Consider the following 18,752-nt stretch of genomic DNA (forward strand, 5'->3'; position numbering starts at 1 on the left):
TAGTCCTCAATACTTACTTATTCTATCAATTTGGTCCTAATGCTAAATAATTCAACAAATATAACCCTTCATGTTTACAAATTCTATCAATTTGATTCTCAAACTTTCTAACCAAAGCTTTTAGCTTTTAAAACAGAGGCACTCCACATCTATTAATTGTTTTATTTATGGTTGAAATTATTCAATTCGGTACATAACCCTTTTTTATATTTTTAAGAAGTTAGTGCTAGAAATTAACTAAGCACCGTTAAAAATAATAGAAAATATAAATTTTAAAAATATAATATACAATAAATTTATATAAATAATTTAATATTTTTTTAAAAAAATATTCCACTCTAACTAGCATTAATTTGGTAAATGATTTAACACTGATAACATGAATCAAGTTACATCAAATTAAAGTAAAGAGGTTAAAATTTAAATTTTAACATAGTATAGATACTAAAAGCATAATTAGACCATTAAAAACATATTTAAATTATGATAAGTCTTTTAACATTCACGGTTGACAAACTTGTCTTCTTATTCATATCTCATAGCTTAAACATGTCCAATTCATCTCAATTTTCAACCTACATACTTGAGTTCATGGCTCCTTGTTTCTTTCATGATTTACTTAGGAAAGAAGAGGCCATTCACGCTCATCCCACCATCAACACTAATAACCTGCCCCGTTACATATGAAGCCGCTGGTAGGCACAGGAACGCCACCATAGGTGACACTTCCTTTGGCTGTCCAACCCGTCCTAATGGTGTTCGGTTTAGGGTTGCCTCTAATCCTTCTTTATTAGCTTCGAAACACTAGAAAAAGAATTTAAAAATGAAGTTTGATCAAACTTGAATTGAATTTTGAATTGAGTCGAACTCGAGCTTCTTACCACGTATGTTCATTTGAGTTCAATTATAAGTTCCTTGAAACAAAAGTATAAAAGATAAGGTTAAACTATACCCAAGATTACTCAATTATTAGTAAGTTTTCGTTTTGATCACTCAACTTTAAAAAGTTATAAAATGGTCCCTAAACTATTCAAAAATTTTCATTTAAGTCACTGATCTATTCGAAAGTTTTCATTTGATGATTAGAGTCGAAGATTAAAGAAGAAAGTTGTTTAGATTTTGGTTCACAAATTCAAGATATTCAAAGATGTTCATAAAAAAACTAAATTGTAGAAGGAAAGCTTTCGATTGGTGTGAACAGAAAAGGTTATATAACAGTGATTTTAGCATCCCAGTGACTAAAATGAAAACTTTTGAATAATTCAGTGATCATTTTGTAACTTTTTGAAGTTGAATGATCTGATCAAAACGTTAACTTACTAATCATATATAGTGACCTTAGGTATAATTTACTCAAAATATAAAGCATAAGGAAGAGCTTCTTACCTCGTCAAAGAGGGCTGTTTTGACGACCGAAGGTGAAATAGCATTAACCCTAATATTATCTCTTGCCCAATCACATGACAAGTATTTCGCAAGCTGGTTCATGGCAGCTACAACAAAAACACATAATTTTATACTCTTATATATAACAACATATACATAATATAAAGTTAATTACATCAAATATCGTCAAATTATCACTTAACCTAGATTTTAAATTGCTCCATAAATTTTACAATGTTTCGATTGAGTTTTCAAAGTAATAGTATTATATCAATCAAGTCATTTCATCAATCTAGCATTAACTGTCAGTTCAGATTTGATCTTCATTCTAAATTGGTCTCCGAATTTCAAAACGTTCAATAACACGCCAAATCTTAACGAGAGAGAGAAAACATCAAAATTAAGCTTTTTTTTAGAATAAAAAATTAAGATTTTAAAAACATCCATTTTAACAATATTTATTTTCTTAATTTTTTTTCATTTCATATTATGTCACATACGATTTAATGCGTCATTTAACAGTTAAATTAATGATTTCAATAACAGAAAGACCTAATTGATATAATATTGATAGTTTGGAGATGTGATTAGAATGATTTAAAGTTTAGGGATCAATTTAGAATAAAAGACATAATTTAAGATGTTTGCTGCAATTAACTCAAATAATAAGTTTAGAAGAAAAAATTACCTTTGTTGGAAGCATATATAGCCCCAAAGTATGCGGGTAATAGACTAGCAATTGAAGACACAAACACAACGCTTCCAGCACTTGAAGCTTTTAAAAGGGGATATGCCAACACACTAATGTTAAAAGCCGATTCGAAGTTGGTGCTCGTCAAAAACGAAACATCTTCCGCCGTGTAATCCGTCACCAATTTCGTTGTATTCGTTCCGACATTATTTATCTACAAATTTTATCCATCATCATCATCCGGATCCATCGCTTCTCTAATTCTTAATTAGATTTGTGGATTTGATCTGTTTTCGAAAATTCGATTTAATTATAAAAGGTTAACCGTCTAAATTTAAAGTAATTCGAATTTAAAACTATACGAACCTAAAATAATTCTAATGATTTAAACTAAAGGTGATTATGGGCCAAGCCAGATTCAAGCCGAGCCTAAACCTGGCCATGCCCGGACATGAACCTAAAATTTTGCTCAAGTCTGTCCTGCCCATATTTATAAATGTATAACTGAAGTCCATTTTAGGCCCACCTATATATATTTTTTTAATTTTAAAAAATATATTTATTTTAATATATAATAATTTTATATATTTTTTATTTATTCAAATTATATATAGTTATCTTAACATTTGTTAATGTTTACATTATAGTAGTATTATCTATTATTATAAATTTAAATTTTATGTGTTATAAATTATATAATATATAAAAATAATATAATAAAAAAACATGATAAACTTTAAAACTCGTGGCCAGTGTCTTCTCCCTTAATGGGCCTACTGAACGCGAAAGATTAGTCATTGGGCTCACTCTAATAAATACCTTTGAGAACTAAAGAAGAAAATAGGACTAGACCGGGCTTAAGTCTTGAATATTCAAACCTGAGCTTAACCATATTTTAAACGGACCTATTTTTTTGCCCAAACATTTTTTCAAACTTAATATTTTTATTCAAACCCTTTCAAATTTCATATATTTTTCAAACCTAGAAAGGTAACCCAACCATTAACAAGTCTAATTTAAACCTAAAATGATTTATATTATATTTGATATCATCACTGCAAAAAAAATTGCTCTTATTTATTTTGCTAATCCTTCTATTTTTTTAGATTTTAAAATTTAGAATTAATTGTTAATCCCGTTAAAATTCTTCTGTTGAATTCATTGGTATAATATTTTGAAATAATATATATACTTATTTGGTAGCCATATAACAAAAGTTTTGACAACAGAATAATTTTAACGATATTAACAATTGAACTTGTATTTTAAATACTAGAAAAAAGACGGGTTAAATATTTTAAATATATAAGAGTGCAAAGACTTTGAACATTTATAGTAATTTACCAGGATGTTAAGCTTCCCGTTGAATTCTGAGGAAACAGTGTTTAACAGATTCTCCCTTTGAGTTTGATCTGAAACATCACACACCGAACCTGTAACCCGAAAACCCTTTGCTTTCCATTCGAGTAAGCAATTGTTGAGCTCGGTTTCAGTTCGAGAGCATGTATGCACAATCGCTCCGAATCCAGCTAATTCCTCCACAATTGCATGCCTGATCACCAATTGCAATACTTGGTTTTTCACATTGGCATAAAGTCAAACATGTTTAAGACGATATCAAAAACAATCATCTTTTACGTACATTTCCACTAAATTCATGTCAAATCATGAAAATGAGATAAACATCTTCGTGTTGTGTCGTGTTTTAGTTGTTGTTCTGAAATTTTTATGAAATAAGGAGAGGAAATTACCCGAGCCCTTTGGTTCCACCAGTAACAAGTGCAGTCATGCCTTGAAGACTCCATCTTGAAGACTCCATTTTGCTAAAAACCCCTGCTTCACCCATTTTGCTTACATTCATATATATATATATATATATAAGTTCACTAAACTATTACTAAATTTTCTGCCAAAAAAAATATTAGTTAGTTTATGTTTTGGTCAATCAACTTTAGAAAGTTATAAAATAGTCACTGAATTATTCGAAAATTTTCATTTAAGTCTGGCTAATGAGCTCCAAGCGATGATTCGACGATTAGTACAGTAAATCAGTACTCTTTGACGAGTAGATAAACATATTTTAAATCCAAGTCGATCGAACAATTAGTGTCAAAAATCAGAGAAGAAAATTTACTAATAATTTAGTGACCTAAGGTGTAGTTTAACCATATATATATATATATATATATCCATGGTTGAAACTAGAAATTTCTTTTAGTGGCCAGTGATTAAGTCATATTTTGTATGAGAACAATAAATGATCTTAGAAGAAGCTAAATTATAATTTTATGAATTTTGAGAGGTTTAAAACAGAAATTTCTCATTTTAAGGGTGAGGTCCCTTCACCCCTAAATGTACTCTACTATTATAAAATTCTTAATTTAAATTAATATCGCCAACTTTATTTTTAAAACATTTTTTATCTTTATTTTATGATACACGTTTGTGTTGGATATTATCATCTTTTTTTTCAGCCATCGAAATTGAAGTCAACAAATAATATATGTTTTATTTTTTTTACTCCAATAAATAATATATATGTCTTTTTCAGGGGCTTATTTTTTAGTAAATTAGACGGGTTACTCAGTTATTTATATCTTTTTGTCTTTTCAATTTTAAGATGGTATAATATCATAAATAGTCCTTACAAGCTCATTAAATTTTCAATATAGTCCATCCACTTTGCAAGTTCAAAAGTGAATCATAACATTCATCTTAAAAATTGTACTTCGTTAACAAGTAAATCTTAAACTTTTCATATTTTATAAATAATCGGATTTCAATACTTCAATTTTTAATTAAGAAAATAACAGTTTAAAAAATAATCCTAAATTGAAGGGAACATGTTGAAATTTTGATAAAAATTAAGGACTATGTTGAAAATTTTAAGATGAAACTAGTAAAATTTTAAATATAGTTTTGAAGTGGATGGACTAAATTGAAAATGATTTTTATTGATCATGTATAGTATTATTCCAGGATGAAGCAAGAAACTTTTTTTAGGGTGCCGGAGATTTGGTCATATTTTTATGAGAACAAAATGCAGTTATAGTTTATGATTTTTAAAAGGATTAAATCAAAATTTTAACATTTTTAAAAAGATCACACTATAATTTTATGAATTTTAAAATTTCTGATTTTAGGGTCAACAATGCACATGGTAGGGTGTTTTATTATATACGTTAGTGTATATTACATGTTGGAAATTATTGTCCCTTTCAGCCAACCATCAAGTCCTAGTGCAATGACCCCAGGGTTTGGTACATATTATTTCGATATTAAAACATTATTATGGATAGAAGTTGAGTGAAGTAATAAAATATATTATACTCTGAATTAAGATATAAGTTCGAATTATGAAAAAAACTCTATTGGGAGGAATAATCACAAATCCTGAACATTGAATCGTAAAACGGACATTGAAAATAAATAAATAAAAAGAATCGATATTGAATAATTTAAGTTTTATTTCGATTAAAATTTCAATCATTGTGATGGATTCAGTTGTATGGTGCGTACAAGCATGTATCATTTGATGCATGATTTTAATATATTAAATTAATTTTCTAATTTTAATTTATCAAATAAAATTATTTCTTAATTTTTATTTTATTTTTTATAATTACAGTAAAAAGTAATATATATATATATATAATCATTATATTAAGTTATTAAAGCTAATAAATGATAAGAAAATGAAAAAAAAATACACTACCAATTTCTTTATTTTGTATTTTTCATTTCAAAAAGCAATTTTATTAAGGATAAACTACAATAGTAGTGACCTAACTATTAGTAGACTTCTTGGTTAGTCACCCAACTATTTAATTTTGTATTTTTCTGTCACGAACTGGTTAATGGTGGCAACTTTGACGATCAACATTTATAAATCATGACAATTTAGTATTGTTTCTAAGAAACTTATCCCTCAACGTTTACACATCGCGTAAGTTGGTCTTTTTGTTTTAGTTTTGTTTTTCTTTGTGACATTAAGGGTTAATTTTAAAAGAATGAGAAAAGATGAAGATTATTATCTTAGATTTTTTTGTATTTCCATTTCAATCAAACTTAGCTAATATATATATATTAATATTTTAGGTGAAAGGGTCACAAAGAAAAGCAAAATTGCAAAAAAGAAAGATAATATTGAGTCATTCAAGTTTCGTTTCGATTAAAATTTTAGTCATTTTGGTTTATTTCCGCCGATGTTGATTTGTATGGTGCATACAAGCTTGAATTTGATACATAATTTTGATACTTTAAGTGAACTTTTTAATTTTAATTTTTAATTTATTCAATAGAAACTATTTCTTAATTTTTTTTCTCACTCAAAGATATTATTAAAGAAAGGTTAACCTATACAAATAGTCACCCAACTATGCGCGCATTCCTGTTTTGGTTACATAACTTTAAAACTTTCAATTTAGGCACTAACGTTTGAATTCGTTCCTTTTTGGTCACCCGCCATTAAATTGATAATTGAAAGTCTTTTTGTAATTTTTATAATAACACATTTAGTCCTCAATACTTACTTATTCTATCAATTTGGTCCTAATGCTAAATAATTCAACAAATATAACCCTTCATGTTTACAAATTCTATCAATTTGATTCTCAAACTTTCTAACCAAAGCTTTTAGCTTTTAAAACAGAGGCACTCCACATCTATTAATTGTTTTATTTATGGTTGAAATTATTCAATTCGGTACATAACCCTTTTTTATATTTTAAGAAGTTAGTGCTAGAAATTAACTAAGCACCGTTAAAAATAATAGAAAATATAAATTTTAAAAATATAATATACAATAAATTTATATAAATAATTTAATATTTTTTTAAAAAAATATTCCACTCTAACTAGCATTAATTTGGTAAATGATTTAACACTGATAACATGAATCAAGTTACATCAAATTAAAGTAAAGAGGTTAAAATTTAAATTTTAACATAGTATAGATACTAAAAGCATAATTAGACCATTAAAAACATATTTAAATTATGATAAGTCTTTTAACATTCACGGTTGACAAACTTGTCTTCTTATTCATATCTCATAGCTTAAACATGTCCAATTCATCTCAATTTTCAACCTACATACTTGAGTTCATGGCTCCTTGTTTCTTTCATGATTTACTTAGGAAAGAAGAGGCCATTCACGCTCATCCCACCATCAACACTAATAACCTGCCCCGTTACATATGAAGCCGCTGGTAGGCACAGGAACGCCACCATAGGTGACACTTCCTTTGGCTGTCCAACCCGTCCTAATGGTGTTCGGTTTAGGGTTGCCTCTAATCCTTCTTTATTAGCTTCGAAACACTAGAAAAAGAATTTAAAAATGAAGTTTGATCAAACTTGAATTGAATTTTGAATTGAGTCGAACTCGAGCTTCTTACCACGTATGTTCATTTGAGTTCAATTATAAGTTCCTTGAAACAAAAGTATAAAAGATAAGGTTAAACTATACCCAAGATTACTCAATTATTAGTAAGTTTTCGTTTTGATCACTCAACTTTAAAAAGTTATAAAATGGTCCCTAAACTATTCAAAAATTTTCATTTAAGTCACTGATCTATTCGAAAGTTTTCATTTGATGATTAGAGTCGAAGATTAAAGAAGAAAGTTGTTTAGATTTTGGTTCACAAATTCAAGATATTCAAAGATGTTCATAAAAAAACTAAATTGTAGAAGGAAAGCTTTCGATTGGTGTGAACAGAAAAGGTTATATAACAGTGATTTTAGCATCCCAGTGACTAAAATGAAAACTTTTGAATAATTCAGTGATCATTTTGTAACTTTTTGAAGTTGAATGATCTGATCAAAACGTTAACTTACTAATCATATATAGTGACCTTAGGTATAATTTACTCAAAATATAAAGCATAAGGAAGAGCTTCTTACCTCGTCAAAGAGGGCTGTTTTGACGACCGAAGGTGAAATAGCATTAACCCTAATATTATCTCTTGCCCAATCACATGACAAGTATTTCGCAAGCTGGTTCATGGCAGCTACAACAAAAACACATAATTTTATACTCTTATATATAACAACATATACATAATATAAAGTTAATTACATCAAATATCGTCAAATTATCACTTAACCTAGATTTTAAATTGCTCCATAAATTTTACAATGTTTCGATTGAGTTTTCAAAGTAATAGTATTATATCAATCAAGTCATTTCATCAATCTAGCATTAACTGTCAGTTCAGATTTGATCTTCATTCTAAATTGGTCTCCGAATTTCAAAACGTTCAATAACACGCCAAATCTTAACGAGAGAGAGAAAACATCAAAATTAAGCTTTTTTTTAGAATAAAAAATTAAGATTTTAAAAACATCCATTTTAACAATATTTATTTTCTTAATTTTTTTTCATTTCATATTATGTCACATACGATTTAATGCGTCATTTAACAGTTAAATTAATGATTTCAATAACAGAAAGACCTAATTGATATAATATTGATAGTTTGGAGATGTGATTAGAATGATTTAAAGTTTAGGGATCAATTTAGAATAAAAGACATAATTTAAGATGTTTGCTGCAATTAACTCAAATAATAAGTTTAGAAGAAAAAATTACCTTTGTTGGAAGCATATATAGCCCCAAAGTATGCGGGTAATAGACTAGCAATTGAAGACACAAACACAACGCTTCCAGCACTTGAAGCTTTTAAAAGGGGATATGCCAACACACTAATGTTAAAAGCCGATTCGAAGTTGGTGCTCGTCAAAAACGAAACATCTTCCGCCGTGTAATCCGTCACCAATTTCGTTGTATTCGTTCCGACATTATTTATCTACAAATTTTATCCATCATCATCATCCGGATCCATCGCTTCTCTAATTCTTAATTAGATTTGTGGATTTGATCTGTTTTCGAAAATTCGATTTAATTATAAAAGGTTAACCGTCTAAATTTAAAGTAATTCGAATTTAAAACTATACGAACCTAAAATAATTCTAATGATTTAAACTAAAGGTGATTATGGGCCAAGCCAGATTCAAGCCGAGCCTAAACCTGGCCATGCCCGGACATGAACCTAAAATTTTGCTCAAGTCTGCCCTGCCCATATTTATAAATGTATAACTGAAGTCCATTTTAGGCCCACCTATATATATATTTTTTAATTTTAAAAAATATATTTATTTTAATATATAATAATTTTATATATTTTTTATTTATTCAAATTATATATAGTTATCTTAACAATTGTTAATGTTTACATTATAGTAGTATTATCTATTATTATAAATTTAAATTTTATGTGTTATAAATTATATAATATATAAAAATAATATAATAAAAAAACATGATAAACTTTAAAACTCGTGGCCAGTGTCTTCTCCCTTAATGGGCCTACTGAACGCGAAAGATTAGTCATTGGGCTCACTCTAATAAATACCTTTGAGAACTAAAGAAGAAAATAGGACTAGACCGGGCTTAAGTCTTGAATATTCAAACCTGAGCTTAACCATATTTTAAACGGACCTATTTTTTTGCCCAAACATTTTTTCAAACTTAATATTTTTATTCAAACCCTTTCAAATTTCATATATTTTTCAAACCTAGAAAGGTAACCAACCATTAACAAGTCTAATTTAAACCTAAAATGATTTATATTATATTTGATATCATCACTGCAAAAAAAATTGCTCTTATTTATTTTGCTAATCCTTCTATTTTTTTAGATTTTAAAATTTAGAATTAATTGTTAATCCCGTTAAAATTCTTCTGTTGAATTCATTGGTATAATATTTTGAAATAATATATATACTTATTTGGTAGCCATATAACAAAAGTTTTGACAACAGAATAATTTTAACGATATTAACAATTGAACTTGTATTTTAAATACTAGAAAAAAGACGGGTTAAATATTTTAAATATATAAGAGTGCAAAGACTTTGAACATTTATAGTAATTTACCAGGATGTTAAGCTTCCCGTTGAATTCTGAGGAAACAGTGTTTAACAGATTCTCCCTTTGAGTTTGATCTGAAACATCACACACCGAACCTGTAACCCGAAAACCCTTTGCTTTCCATTCGAGTAAGCAATTGTTGAGCTCGGTTTCAGTTCGAGAGCATGTATGCACAATCGCTCCGAATCCAGCTAATTCCTCCACAATTGCATGCCTGATCACCAATTGCAATACTTGGTTTTTCACATTGGCATAAAGTCAAACATGTTTAAGACGATATCAAAAACAATCATCTTTTACGTACATTTCCACTAAATTCATGTCAAATCATGAAAATGAGATAAACATCTTCGTGTTGTGTCGTGTTTTAGTTGTTGTTCTGAAATTTTTATGAAATAAGGAGAGGAAATTACCCGAGCCCTTTGGTTCCACCAGTAACAAGTGCAGTCATGCCTTGAAGACTCCATCTTGAAGACTCCATTTTGCTAAAAACCCCTGCTTCACCCATTTTGCTTACATTCATATATATATATATAAGTTCACTAAACTATTACTAAATTTTCTGCCAAAAAAAAATATTAGTTAGTTTATGTTTTGGTCAATCAACTTTAGAAAGTTATAAAATAGTCACTGAATTATTCGAAAATTTTCATTTAAGTCTGGCTAATGAGCTCCAAGCGACGATTCGACGATTAGTACAGTAAATCCGTATTCATTGACGAGTAGATGAACATCTTTAGATCCAAGTCGATCGAACAGTTAGTGTCAAAAATTAAAGAAAAAAATTTACTAATAATTTAGTATCTTAAGGTATAGTTTAACCATATATATATATATATATCCATGGTTGAAACTGGAAATTTCTTTTAGTGGCCAGTGATTAAGTCATATTTTGTATGAGACCAACAAATGATTAGAAAAAGCTAAATTTAATTTTATCATATATTAACTTATAATTTTATGAATTTTGAGAGGTTTAAAACAGAAATTTCCCATTTTAAGGGTGAGTCCCTTCACCTCTAAATTATAAATTCTTAATTTAAATCAACATCACCAACTTTATTTTTTTTTAAAACATTTTTTATCTATATTTTATTTAACGGTCCACATAGTCGATGTTTTATTTTATACGTTAGTGTTGGATATTATCATCTTTTTTTTCAGCCATCGAAGTTGAAGTCAACAAATAATATATGGTAGTGTGTTTTATTATATACGTTAGTTGGAAATTATTGTCCCTTTCAGCCAACCATCAAGTCCTAGTGCAAGGACCCCAGGGTTTGGTACATATTATTTCGATATTAAAACATTATTAATGATAGAAGTTGAGTGCAGTAATAAGATATATTATACTCTCAATTAAAGATATAAGTTCGAATTATGAAAAAAACTCTGTTGGGAGGAATAATCACAAATCCTGAACATTGAATCGTAAAACGGACATTGAAAATAAATAAATAAAAAGAATCGATATTGAATAATTTAAGTTTTATTTCGATTAAAATTCCAATCATTGTGATGTATTCATTTGTATGGTGCGTACAAGCATGTACCATTTGATACATGATTTTGATATATTAAACTAATTTTCTAATTTTAATTTATCGAATAAAATTATTTCTTAATTATTTATTTTATTTTTTATAATTACACTAAAAAAGTAATATATATATATATATAATCATTATATTAAGTTATTAAAGCTAAATGATAAGAAATATTATATTTGCATAATATTTTGATGTACATAATTGAAGCATATTTGCATAAATATGTATAGATAATATATATTTTCTACCTTAAAATGCCTAATTGAGTGTGTTTCATAAGTTAAATGAACACTAGGAATATAAGAAAAACAAAGAAAAAAACAAAAATTTAAAACGAATGATACAAATGTTTTTTTACCTTAAAATGAAAAAAAAAACACTACCAATTTCTTTATTTTGTATTTTTCATTTCAAAAAGCAATTTTTTCCACACAATTTTTTTAACCATCCAATGGCCGGTCATTGTTGAACCTATTGTTTTAAACATTCTGGTTGTCCTAAAATTAAGAGACTAGACTCAAATTCATTGAAGATAATACAAATCTAATCAATAACACTTCATAAACTTCTCTAAAAGGACAGCGAAAAGATATTCCCACTTTGTTAAACCCGCTACCTCAAGCACTGAAGTTCTCCGCAAAATTAAGAGAAAATCCCAACTCGATTCAAAGATAACATCAACCCATTAAGAAATTTATCAGCCTAATATGAACATCACTTCAAAGACGTCTCTATAAGGAGTCAACCTCCCCTCAATATTATTATTTTATTTTGTCACAACATTTGGTACTCAAAACCTTTTTTTATTCACTATTTTAAAACAAATTAAGAATTTTAAATTTATATTTGCATATGAACATATTTATATGTATATAAATAAAGTGCATTTGCATGTCTATCTAATATTTTATTTATTAAGGAAGTAGGATTTAAAATATATATTTATGAAATAATGATAACCACAAAATGTAACACAAAAAAACAAAATATTTTATCTCATCTAGTAACTTTAGGCTTACGATCATATTGAGGATCAATTTAAATTATTTAGTTCAAATTATCCACTTTTTACGACCAAATCAAATAACCAAAATGTCAAATCACCATTAATCTTGAGCCACATTCTGCATAAATGTAAAGTTCACTCCAAATTGAAACATAAAAACTCTTATGAAACTCCAATGGTATCTGCTTAACAACAATAAAATGACATATTACTGTCCAAAACATGAAAAGATTCAGTGACTGATACCCTTCTTTGCTTTGAGCGATTCAAGAGCCTTCTTCCTCAACTCGATCTCAAGCTTCTTCTGTTCAGTTTCTGCCTCCTCCTCGTCATCACCTGGACAAGACTTTCCAGTTCCTGCATGCTCTCCATCTGAACTAGAATCATCGTCGTGACGTTTTGTTTTGAGCTTCTCTGCACGCCGTGCTTCTCTTTTGCGACGCCGTTCCTCGCTACGTTTACGTTTTTCTTCCTTTCTTAATCTCTTTTCTTCCTTTTTCCTCCTCTTAGCTTCTTTCCTGTCATCGATTTCGGAATCATAACTAGAATCATCGTCGTCTGAAGTGACTTTACGCCTCTCGGACCGTTTATGCTTTCTCTTACCATCCTTGTGCTTAGTTCTGCGCTTATCACTTCCCTTGGAATCTGAATCAGAACCACGGTTACTATAATCAACCTTTTCAAGCAACACAGGTGAAGTTTCTAGTTTGTGGTGTTCATCACTGTCCTTTGTGTTTTTATGGGAACAACTTCTTTCGTCAGATCTTTTTCCTTCTCTCAAGCGTGATCTACTTTGCTTCTCACCTTGAAACGAGTCCTCCGATATTGCTGGTGATCGCTGTCGGTCAGTTCCTGAATGAACACCTTCTCCGGAAGACCTTTTGCTACGAAGATTATGCAAATAGTAAGACCTCAATGAACCTGTACTTAAACAAAAGCATATAATCTCATGATTGCAACAAAATAGTACCTCTTTGTTTCAAGGTCTTTCTTTCTCGATTCAACGTTATCAAGCCGACTCCGAGAGTCTATAGACCGACTGCCTGCCAATCGTTCAGGAGTATGAACCGTCCTAGGAGAAACCCTTTGCCTACTGATCAGCGGTGAATGCCTTCGGAAGAAAAAATAAACCAAACTAAATTGAACATTCATCATCTAATAAGAGCCAACAGAAGCACTAAAATTGTAAGAACATTTATTTAATATGGAATTAACCTGCTTTCACTGGTTTCATTTCTTCTCCCCGTTCCTTGACCGTCCCGATGACCTTTCAATTCTCTTGGTTTCTGTTCAGGACTAAAGCTATCATCACGAGCAATTCGGGCCTTCCTCTGCCTCGGGGAACTTCCATATGGACTTGACAACCTTCAGAATAAACAATGTGAAATAAATAAGTTGTATGGGCATGGACACTAATTAAAAAAAAAAAAGGTAATAGATTAAGATTTAAAAATGCACCTCCTATCTTCACTTCCAGATCGGTGCCTCACATGTGATGGGGATTTGGAGAGAGGAGACTTATTCGGGGGTGGTGATAAACCAGGCACTTTATCATCTGTATCACTCTGATCCATACGATCTATACGTGTGGACCTCATACTAGAGTGGTTATGTCCCACTGGAGACAAATTCCGACGCATTCTGCACCATAGAATTTGGCAATACATATTAGACTGCTCCACGTTTTCAGTCTAAGGAACAAGTAAATCAAAACTGTAGGAACAGGATGCCATCATACTGCTGTCCTCCTGGAGAAAGAGAAGGTGATCTTTGTCCCTTTGGAGACCTCCTAACTGGTGAAGAAGATCTACGTTGCACAGGAGACATAGAACTTGATTGATAAGGTGACGGAGACTTACCACGGGAAGGAGTTACTGACCTACGGCTGGAAGGGGGTGATCTACGTCGCCGTGGGGATGAAGATCTGCGGTGTCGCTGTTGCACAGGAGAAGGTGATCTACGTCGCATGGGAGGTGGTGATCTTCGTCGAAGAGGTGATGGAGACCTACGGCGCACAGGCAATGGGGATTTACGACGTATAGGTGAAGGAGATCTGCGACGCACAGGGGAACGAGATCCATGGAGCATAGGTGAGGGAGACCTACGACGCCGTACAAGAGATGGTGATCTGCGACGTCGAATGGACAATGGTGATCTACGACGTGTAATAGGTGATGGTGATCTATAACGTCGGATGGGTGAACGAGATCTACAGTGCACAGGTGTAGGTGACCTGCGCCGATAAGGAGAACGAGATCTACGGCGCACAGGTGTAGGTGACCCGCGCCGATAAGGAGAACGAGACTGAGATCTACGCCTAGAGTAAGATGGTCTTCGTCTTTCAGGAGACCTTCGCCTGTAATAAGATGGTCTTCGTCTTACAGGAGAGCGTGAAAAGGAAGGTGAATGCCTAGATCGAGGAGTTGAAGATCGCCTTCTAGGAGATGGATGCATCCTATCAGAGGAAACGGAGCATCGCCGTGATTCAGATGATCTAGATACACTCCTAAACTTCTGTTTGCCACTGCATGTAAATTCAGATGGTAAAATCTCAAAAGTTTTATACTAGTAGAACACTCAAGAACTATCAAAAACACAAATTGAACATGTAATTCCCCTATTTCAAATTTAGAAAGGTTAACAATCCAAATGTTTTTATGCTATTTGTTGTAGATTGAGAAAAACATACTCTGAATAGCTTCTCGAATTAGAAAACGATCTGCTGACTGATTGAGAACGCGATCTGCATAAGAAGCCCGATATATTTAATAAGCATTCAAAAACACATTTAAAAGAAAATGCTATTAATACATCATAAGTGTTCTATAAACTAAAAATTCCCAGTTTTGAGGAAAATGTTTCCATTTACTTCAAATTTCAAATACACATTTTGCATTCAAAAATCACTTCCCAATGATCCCTGAACTTACCCATTTGGTAAGAAAAGGCTACCCATCCAAACAATTTTAATGCACAATCTCAAAATTCCACAAACGTGAAATAGGTAACAAGCTTGGACTTCCAACTTGCAAGTGAGGGTAAGCAGCCCTATAGTATGATAAAAAGCCATAACTAAAGTTGCATACCCCAAAAGTCATTGGGCATCTACAAGTATTGAAAAGAAAAAAAAATGCTTAATTCCAGCACCTCCTAGAAAGAAGCCCCAAACCAAAAACAGCAGGAAAATGTTCAGTAGATATTAGCAGTATTTTACTTATTGACAAGCCACCAATGATAACCCATAGACAGGAAAAAAAGTGCTCCAAAGAAAGCTGATAAAAAATAAGGTAAACTCCTTACCTATTCCTTCCAACACCATTCCTTTGGTCAGCATCTCTCTCATCCTCGGGGCGTGCATGTGAACCCTTTGTTGGCGGCATATTCTTTGAGGACGGATCCAACTCTGTATCACCAGCCTTGATTTCATCCCCATCGTCCTACAGTAGTTTGAGGTAAAGGACATGAACCCAAATAATTGCAGAAGGTAGCTGAATGCCATAAGAAACACAAACGAAAGTTAAAACCAAAAACCCAACTCGATACATTGCAACTCCATCATGAAAAACATAGTATTACCATTTTCCTCAATCTATCTTGTTCATTTTCTCTACTTTCCTTGTCTTTTTTCTTCTGAATCTCGTTCGCAATCCGATCCGACTCTGCCTGCAACCGCCCATATGACAACATTGTCAAACAAGAAACAAGAGTACTAACACAATAGTAAACCACACTCCTATAAATATTTACCTTTTTCTTCCTAGTTTCTTCTTCTTTGGCATCCAAGAACTGTTGGGGAACACCACTTGCATTCCTTTGTGCACTAAGTAGAAGAGACCAAAGCTCTTTCATAAACTTCCCAGTATTCTTCTCCATGAATCCAGTGAGGGATATCTGAACTTGCTTGCCATTAACTTCCTGCATCGAAGTCAACAACATTACACAATTATCAAAAACAAGCACCAACAAACACTTAGTATGAAGCTAAAAGAATAAAATAAACAGCCCACAGAGCAAATAAAATATATAGTGAGCAAACATCTTCAAACAGTAATTAACTAGGTAACAAACCACTTAACTAAGCGGAAACAAAGGGGAAAACACTATAATACCTTCCCATCAAGAAGACCGTAAATGAAGTTAATAAGAACTTCATCTTCAAAACCAAGAAGCTCAGTTACCCTAGTAGCAATCCAAGGTCTAATAACATCCATCTTAACCTTTGTCATATCAACCTAAAAAAAAAACAACAATGTTTATTTTCCGAAAAATTAAATTAAATACCATTAATTGCATCAAAATCCGCTGGGTAAAAAACATAAACGCATTCAAAAGCGAACCAGATGCTCCAATTCGGGAGCAAATTTCTGCGATTTCAGTAGCTTCGCCTGCTTATTAGAGAACCGAGTATCTTGATCGGCCGAAGTACCCTAAGTCAAAAATTAATAATAAAATTAATCGAAAAACGATTCAGTCGCAAAGATCTGAACAACAAACACGAGAAACGAAATAAATTAAATTAAATTAAAATTTTTAAAAATTACCCGGAAAAATCCGCCCGACATTTTCTAGGGTTTTGAGGAGTGATTCTTCAGTTGAAACGGCGTGTGAAGTGAGTATTTGTTGTAGACGGCGAGAGATTCGAACTTGAATTTTACGCCATGAAAATAAAAAATGGTAGGGTTTGGGGAGGGATTTAATCGAATCGAAAAGGGGGAAGCTCGATGTGGAAACCAAAAAAAAAAAATCTTTGTTTGGTTTTTTACTGTTTTAGGCTTTGAGATTTGGTTTTCGTAATGGGATATATGGTGTACCCTAAATCGGTGAAATTGAAATTTGATTTTGGTTGTGAATTTAGGTCTGGATTTCAGGATAATTACAATTTTACCTTTAGTTTTCTGGATTCGTGTCGGAGTTTATTGGATTGGGTTGGTTTGTGGTGGCTTAGATTGGATTTCTTGTGAATTTGGGCTCAAAATACATAATATTAGGGTTAAAATATGCAATAGGTCCCTATACTCTTTGTAAATTTGAATTTTAGTCTTTTTACTTTTATTTCTAGGAATTTAGTCCCTCTGCTTTTCAAGTTTCAAAAATTAGGTCTAACTGTTAATATTGTTAAATTCAGGTTTATTATAACGTTATTTTTTTAGTTACATTGCTACCAAATGAGGTTTTTTTATCATTTCAAAATGTCACCCCAACAAATTTAATAGTGTTAATAATTGGACCTAAATTTTGAAATCTAGAAAGTGGGAGGACTAAAATCAAACCTGTGAATAGTGTAGGGACATATGACATATTTTAACATTATTCTTATAAAGCAGCAAATATTAATTTGAAGTTATTTTTTGTATTTTTATACAAATGAAAAAATATCTGATACACTGTTAATGGAATTTTTAGACTTCACAATTAGGATTAAGTATAATAAAATATTTTAAAAAAATGAGACACGTGGTAATTTTTTAAGACCGCTTGTAGAATAAAAAAATACACTACTAGTATACCAAATATTAACCCTTATATAAAATTTTAAAAATTGCATAAACGTAATGAGATTTAAACCTAATGCATCAAAATCTTTACGAACTCGATTTTACCATTTCAACAAAAACCACACTTTTATTTTTTTATCAAAATCCAACTTTAAACGGGTCTAATTTTTTTGGTTTGATTTCATTTTTCAAGCTTAACATTTTTATTCAAATTCTTTCAAATTTCAAACGAATATTCGAGTTTAAGTGGATGACTTGTCTCATGAATAGATCAAATCATGTGTTATAATCAAGTACTCATTTATATAACTTGATAAACAAATAAAAGTCCAATTATTTATTAAATGCTATGTTATAGCAAATCCCTTCTACATGCTTACAAGTCGTTTTCCTCCCTAAACCACCAATTAATCCGCCGAACACGGCGAAGGAAACTTCTAGGAGTCAATGGTGGACCAAGTCTGTGTCATTGTTGAAGTCTCCTAAAAGAACAAAACAAGTCATGCTTGTGGAAATTGATGTCTGTTGGTTAAACTATGTTATCAGTGTTTGTACTTTATGAAAATTATGGATTTAGTCTATAATCTTTAATTTGATCGATTCTAGTCATTATACTTTTGAAATTTTAAAATTTCAGTCTCCACCGAATGATAATTGTTAATGTCATTAAGGGTGGATTTGGATGGGCGATTGGG

General features: G+C 31.0%; 3 protein-coding genes across 6 annotated transcripts; all 3 read right to left on the reverse strand.

Moving 5' to 3' along the window:
- Positions 1-508: 508 nt before the first annotated feature.
- On the reverse strand, positions 509-4,233 carry LOC121225361 (tropinone reductase homolog At5g06060). The gene is made up of 5 exons (XM_041109654.1): positions 3,829-4,233; positions 3,422-3,629; positions 2,075-2,291; positions 1,387-1,493; positions 509-804 (listed from the first exon to the last, which is right to left on the reverse strand). Exons 1-5 carry the CDS (start codon positions 3,936-3,938, stop codon positions 616-618), a joined length of 831 nt encoding a protein of 276 aa, XP_040965588.1. The 5' UTR covers positions 3,939-4,233; the 3' UTR covers positions 509-615.
- A 2,866-nt stretch (positions 4,234-7,099) lies between these two features.
- On the reverse strand, positions 7,100-10,813 carry LOC121225363 (tropinone reductase homolog At5g06060). Its single transcript, XM_041109655.1, has 5 exons — positions 10,420-10,813; positions 10,013-10,220; positions 8,666-8,882; positions 7,978-8,084; positions 7,100-7,395 (listed from the first exon to the last, which is right to left on the reverse strand). The coding sequence occupies exons 1-5, from the start codon at positions 10,527-10,529 to the stop codon at positions 7,207-7,209; spliced, it is 831 nt and encodes a 276-aa protein (XP_040965589.1). The 5' UTR covers positions 10,530-10,813; the 3' UTR covers positions 7,100-7,206.
- Positions 10,814-12,640: 1,827 nt separating this feature from the next.
- On the reverse strand, positions 12,641-17,379 carry LOC107934350 (serine/arginine repetitive matrix protein 1). Of its 4 annotated transcripts, none has more exons than XM_041109656.1 (12): positions 17,104-17,379; positions 16,900-16,989; positions 16,672-16,794; positions 16,310-16,477; positions 16,139-16,225; positions 15,863-15,999; positions 15,252-15,305; positions 14,442-15,086; positions 14,021-14,203; positions 13,778-13,927; positions 13,533-13,673; positions 12,641-13,440 (listed from the first exon to the last, which is right to left on the reverse strand). In XM_041109656.1, exons 1-12 carry the CDS (start codon positions 17,122-17,124, stop codon positions 12,795-12,797), a joined length of 2,445 nt encoding a protein of 814 aa, XP_040965590.1. In that variant the 5' UTR covers positions 17,125-17,379; the 3' UTR covers positions 12,641-12,794. The 4 variants fall into 4 exon arrangements, with proteins under 4 accessions (XP_040965590.1, XP_016722419.1, XP_016722358.2 ...); XM_016866930.2 differs by having other exon boundaries at positions 12,641-13,446; XM_016866869.2 differs by having other exon boundaries at positions 14,301-15,086.
- Positions 17,380-18,752: the final 1,373 nt, after the last annotated feature.

The sequence above is a fragment of the Gossypium hirsutum genome, chromosome D13, assembly GCF_007990345.1.
Source record: "Gossypium hirsutum isolate 1008001.06 chromosome D13, Gossypium_hirsutum_v2.1, whole genome shotgun sequence".
Taxonomy (NCBI): Eukaryota; Viridiplantae; Streptophyta; class Magnoliopsida; order Malvales; family Malvaceae; genus Gossypium; species Gossypium hirsutum.

Excerpts from the sequence above, each read along its gene's own strand:
- LOC121225361 (XM_041109654.1), bottom strand. The coding sequence starts at position 3,938 with ATGAATGTAAGCAAAATGGGTGAAGCAGGGGTTTTTAGCAAAATGGAG. Across the intron at positions 3,630-3,828 it reads GGTGGAACCAAAGGGCTCGG|GCATGCAATTGTGGAGGAAT; the intron begins GTAATTTCCTCT and ends ATTGGTGATCAG. Across the intron at positions 2,292-3,421 it reads ACGGGAAGCTTAACATCCTG|ATAAATAATGTCGGAACGAA; the intron begins GTAAATTACTAT and ends TAAAATTTGTAG.
- LOC121225363 (XM_041109655.1), bottom strand. The coding sequence starts at position 10,529 with ATGAATGTAAGCAAAATGGGTGAAGCAGGGGTTTTTAGCAAAATGGAG. Across the intron at positions 10,221-10,419 it reads GGTGGAACCAAAGGGCTCGG|GCATGCAATTGTGGAGGAAT; the intron begins GTAATTTCCTCT and ends ATTGGTGATCAG. Across the intron at positions 8,883-10,012 it reads ACGGGAAGCTTAACATCCTG|ATAAATAATGTCGGAACGAA; the intron begins GTAAATTACTAT and ends TAAAATTTGTAG.
- LOC107934350 (XM_016866799.2), bottom strand. The coding sequence starts at position 17,124 with ATGTCGGGCGGATTTTTCCGG. Across the intron at positions 13,928-14,020 it reads TCTGGAAGTGAAGATAGGAG|GTTGTCAAGTCCATATGGAA; the intron begins GTGCATTTTTAA and ends TTTATTCTGAAG. Across the intron at positions 13,447-13,532 it reads AAAGACCTTGAAACAAAGAG|CAAAAGGTCTTCCGGAGAAG; the intron begins GTACTATTTTGT and ends TAATCTTCGTAG.